Here is a 5,095-nt window from a genome sequence, read left to right as displayed (position 1 = left end):
CTAACGTTTTGTGATTCTGTGATTCTGTAACTGAAATACATACATTTTAGAAGGAACATGGAATATTGGTCTTGTTGGTGCTGGTTTTAGTTAATATAATTCTATACAAGTAAGCAGGGCTTAATTTTTGCTTTGTTTTGGTTTTCCTAATTTCAAATACTTTATCATTTTCACTGGCTAAAAAGTAAGTCAGCTCCTTTTGCAAGCTGCCTCTTTATTTTTAATGAGGTAATGGGAAAAAAAAAGCCAGAAAGAAAACAGGAAAACTGGGAAAAAGCTTTTATTAACTGTTTTCCCATATGTGCATTTGCACTTGATGTGGTTTAGTTCTGAGTTTACAACAGTAAGACCCTTGAAAAAGAGATAAAGACTTTTCCAGAAGAGAATCCAGGGTTAGATCACTGGTTCCATATTTGGGGAAAAGTCTGGATTTTTGTTTTTGTTAAATATGTAGGGATCCTTTGGGAACTAGTGGGAGGTCAGCATTTGAAGTTCCAAAAAACCATATGCACAAGAAAAAATAAACTTTGTGTGTCTTTATTGGCAAAAATAAGAAACCAATGGGGTTTGATTTATTGCATGTTTTTTAAAGAGCAGTGGGGTATTGGCTCTGTAAATTATAAAATGAAAAAAGAAAAAGGGATTTCTATGAAAAAGCCCAGAGCCTGGAGGCTCTTTCTTATCTTACATGTATTTTTTGTAATTTCCTAAATCATGGTGACTGCTCTCATCCTTTTATTCCATTAGTTGCAGCCCATTCATCAATCCTTTTCTGAACTGTCAGGAATGGTTCCTGCAGAGTGATTCAAAATGCCGCATTCCCAAAGACTGCTCATTATCTCAGAAGGTTATTTTAGTCAGAAGAATTAGAACAGGCTCTGGTGGAATTAGGCCTACAGTTGTTTTTCAGCATTAACTATAATTTTTCAGTAACTGTGTTGTTTTAGAGTACACAGGATGAACAGACAATAAATCTGATTTGTGAACTTCTGTTTCAGATTATTAGAAAAGCTCTAACAGAGGAAAAACAAGTGTCCACAAAGACATCTGCAGCAGATCTCGTGACAGAAACTGATCATTTTGTGGAGAATTTAATTATTTCTGTTCTGAAAGAGAAGTTTCCCTCCCACAGGTGAGTCCCCATAGAAAGAAACTATCAATTACCGTTTTTCCTTTAAGAGCTGAATATCTGCCTGGCATTTAAAGGTCATTTTAAAAGTCTATATGTATACTCTCTTACATATTAACCTATTGCTGTTGAACACTTTCATAGGACTCCTTCCCTATACTTAATAGTTTATATTTCATATTAGTTATGGTTTTTAATATATGTATATAGTAGTAATGTTTTTCCTGTAGGGACATGATGTATAAAAGTTTCATATGAATCTCTATGATTTTCAGAATACTGATCTGTTCTCTATTGTGTAAGAATTACACTAGGGATATCTATTAAAATATAGCTGGAATTAACGATAGCAAAGGTCCCATCCTGCAGACCTTTCCTTCGCTTTCTTTTGCCATCACACATAACCGTTTGCCAGATCAGGTCAAGTATCATATTTAATCACATTTACCTTGTGTTGTGTAGAAGTCTCAAGTAAGTGAGAAGCAGGGTTGTTTATCATCATCATTTGATGCATATACATAAACAGGATATAAATTACTATATGAGGTGTCAACTCAAGGTTCTAAAATTAGATCAGTTTGTTGACTCCTCTTGAATTATTATGGTTGGTTTGAAAATAACAGGTCCTAGCACATGCATAGATTAGAGAGAGGTTTTAGTTGGCTGGGTTTGGTTTGTTGCACAGACTCTGCAATTGATTTCTACATTTGATTTCAGTCAGTCCACAAGGATAAAATTCATCTTCCAGCAGAGCCAGCGCAGAGCCTGTGTATCGCTTAAATAGTGCATGACTTCCTTCTAACTGTGTGCATCTCTGATGGAGATGAGCCTTGCACTCTAGCGCTGCACAGAAATCAACACAGATGAAAATCTGGAGGGCTCAGCTACTAATCTGGTTGCAGGCAATGCTGCTGGAAAAAAACCAAAAACAACGCTATAAGAGGGAGTAAAAAGATCATTGTATACTAAATATGGCTTTCTAAATACGTGTTGTATGTGATCACATATTGAAGCAGTACTGTACAGCATAATGTGTGGTTCTTGGCTGTGATTCTCAAGACAGTGCCGGGCTTTACAAGCCTATTATTTGTGTAATATTCCTTCTACTATTGCTGGCTGTGCTCTTTTCTCATCTCCACTCTTAACGTTGTTTGGGTTTTATTTCCCTTGAACAGTTTGGCAGAGAACATACACATTTCACATACTATGAGAATCATCAGAAGCACTCAAGTTTCTCAAAATAGGAACAAAAGTTGTAAGGTCAACATAGGCCTAGAAACTAAAAAACCCCTGACTTAATAAAGTCTGTACAGTTAACTTCTGAATTTATAAGCAAATGAGGGAATTGCCATTTCTTCCAGACAATTATTTTTTGCTGATATTGGTTGTTGGCTTTGGTTGGAATTTGTTCAGTGAATGCATTTAGATTAAAAAATAGATTCAGACTAGATTTAAACACTTGCCATGAGGAGTCCACAATAGCAACCAAGACCTAAATTAAAGTGCAATGAAAACATTAAAAGATCTTTTAAATTACCTTCAGCCTTTCCCCTAATCTAGCTGTTGAAAGGATCAGTGAAGATTTCTGTTATTTCTCTTTCTCTTTTAAATTATCTTGATTCTTATGTTCTCTGAATCAAAAAATATACCCTAGGAGTTAGAAAAATTAAAAGGGATCTCATTAGAATCTGTGCCATTTGCACTGTGGCAGTGTTTAGTCTTTAGACGTTGGAAATGTACGCAGAAGTGAAGAGAAATATCAGGAAAACCTGTTATAAATGTAATTCTGTCCTATGTTTGTTTCTTCTTCTTTCTGTTGGCTAAGTGACATGTCTCATCCTCATTCATGCTTCACCCAAGTTTTCATCTTTGCTGACTCTCTTCAGCACTCTGACATGCTCCACGTGAGTCTTTTCAAAAGGATACCTCTTTCTGGTAGATCTTTGAAGTGTGCATAAGCACAGCCAGAATATCAGGGGCTACTGGTTGAAAAAGGCTATTATACCATCTGCAGGACACAGCCATTATGGAGGGCAACATCCAACCCAAGCTGCCCGCCTTTCTGCCCTCAGACCCCCATAAGGGGAGGAGTGAGGTACAACCCTGATTTGAACCTCCGGCACTCGAATGGGAGTCGCTCTTGCTGCAGTTTATGCGATGCTGGAGTGTCCCTGCTGTTGCAACAGTGAATTGTAGGGTGGCACCATGGTATGAACAGATGCCCACTAAAGGCTGGCTAAAATTACTGGACTCATTTTCAGTGGGAGAAAACTTGAATCCAGATTTGAAGAGAGGCCAACAGAGCTGGCCGGCTGGCATAGTAAATTAACTACTGTAATAACATGGCTACCCCTCCCACTTCTCAATCTGTTCCTAAAACTTGGTCTCTAGTACTTCAGGCTGAATGTTTTGCTTAGTTTGTGTGTTTTTACAGGACAGAGAGGCATAGAGCAACACATGTGATGTTGGCCTTGAGGGCCTCTCGCAGCACCCAGTATTATGTAACAGCAAGGGGCTTATTTTAACCTATTAGCCCAAATTACATAATATGTGAACCTAACTTATACTAAATCCGTTTTGGAAAACTTGTCCTTGGACATCAAGAATTTTTGAGTGGCACTGCTGTGCCCTGGCTTCACGTTAGCGTTTCTGTACGTGAGGCATCACACCCCGCTGTAAGGAAAAGGTGAGGGACAGACTTACAATACTTGAGGACAAAACACCTTACACAGGAATACTCCTGTCTTTAAAGAGGTTCCCATTTCACATTTCTTTGACTGGCAAGGCAACGGCTATAGATCAGGCTTTGGCTGAGGGAGCTGGCAGAGGGTTGAAGCAGAGGCATAATTTACAGAGGAAGATGGACAACCTGAGATGGGATATCAGATGCTCCATCTGCAAGAAGTTGAGCTTCCTCTGCAGCCAGCAGCGCAGCCAAAGCGTATGGTTGGGTTTAGGTGCTAATTACAAGATTTGTAAAAGCCAAAGTCAAATGGTGCAGCACCAACAAGACAAAATAGTGGAATATTTAGAGCAAGGAGTCTGTAAAGTGTTATGTTTGAGAATGTCAAACACTTGTTCAAGTCTTTCTCGCTTCTCAGTTGCACACTAACACTTTGTCCTTCAGCTGTTATCTTTAATGGAGATTAAAATAGTAACAAGCACTTCCTACTCCTCTCTTCATACCAACTGGGGGCCCATAATGCCATCAAAATATTCCCTTTCTACTGAGGGAAAGGCAAAGCACCATTTGGAAAATCTAAGAAGTCTCCTCCTGTGCTGTGTGCAGAACATGTTAAGTGCATGGTTGCAAGCGTTACGTGACGTCTTGCAGCGTGTCTTGAGGGCACAAAAGCAAATAGCTGCTACTTTAGTCCTAGGGGAAAAACTGTTTCTGCAAAAGACATTTTCTCTTCAATTTATCATTTTTTTCCCTCTTTGTGTCTTTGAGAGAAGCTTTTTCATCTTCTAGCATTTGCAGGACCTCTGAATACCACTACCAGTGGTTTGAACATGAAACCAGAAGCAAGATTCAGTACTTGGAGTCTGATACTACACCTTCTGTACATACAGGACTTTATTCAAATCTCCGAGAATAGCACCTGCACAACACTTGCAGAAGCAGAGCCTGAGCAGTTTATGGGAGAGCAGGGATAATTAAGGTCATTTAGGAAATGTGCCAGAACTGGATGTTCATTTCCCAGGGAAAAAGGAAAAAGAAAAAAAAGGAGGAAAAAAGCATATCTACTAAAAGAAATTGGGACAGAACAACAGAACAGAAGATAAGCTCAGATTTCAATGTGTGCCTTGTGCATCCGAACAAACAAACAAAAAAATTTGTTCATTTTCTCTGGGTCATGGGAAAAAAAAGTCTGGCTTTGTAAACCTTTTAATTTCCTGACTCAGACTACTGTAAAAAAATCAAGTAGGAGTGAGATTTTGAATTTTCTAAGAGTGCATTATTTC

General features: G+C 38.5%; 1 protein-coding gene across 1 annotated transcript in view; it reads left to right on the top strand.

Annotated features, from left to right (window-relative positions):
• Positions 1–998: 998 nt before the first annotated feature.
• The window catches only part of IMPA2 (inositol(myo)-1(or 4)-monophosphatase 2), a gene marked incomplete at its 5' end in the record, with an annotated part of 13,971 nt that continues 9,874 nt past the window's right edge, over positions 999–5,095 (top strand). The window contains one exon of the mRNA XM_010178834.1: positions 999–1,132. Within this exon, the coding sequence (XP_010177136.1) occupies positions 999–1,132 (134 nt within the window). The remainder of the gene's footprint in view (positions 1,133–5,095) is intronic.

The sequence above is a fragment of the Mesitornis unicolor genome, unplaced genomic scaffold (genome assembly GCF_000695765.1).
Source record: "Mesitornis unicolor isolate BGI_N332 unplaced genomic scaffold, ASM69576v1 scaffold40432, whole genome shotgun sequence".
NCBI lineage: Eukaryota > Metazoa > Chordata > Aves > Mesitornithiformes > Mesitornithidae > Mesitornis > Mesitornis unicolor.
Note: the sequence above shows the minus strand (reverse complement) of the source record. Positions and strands in the feature narration are given on the sequence as shown.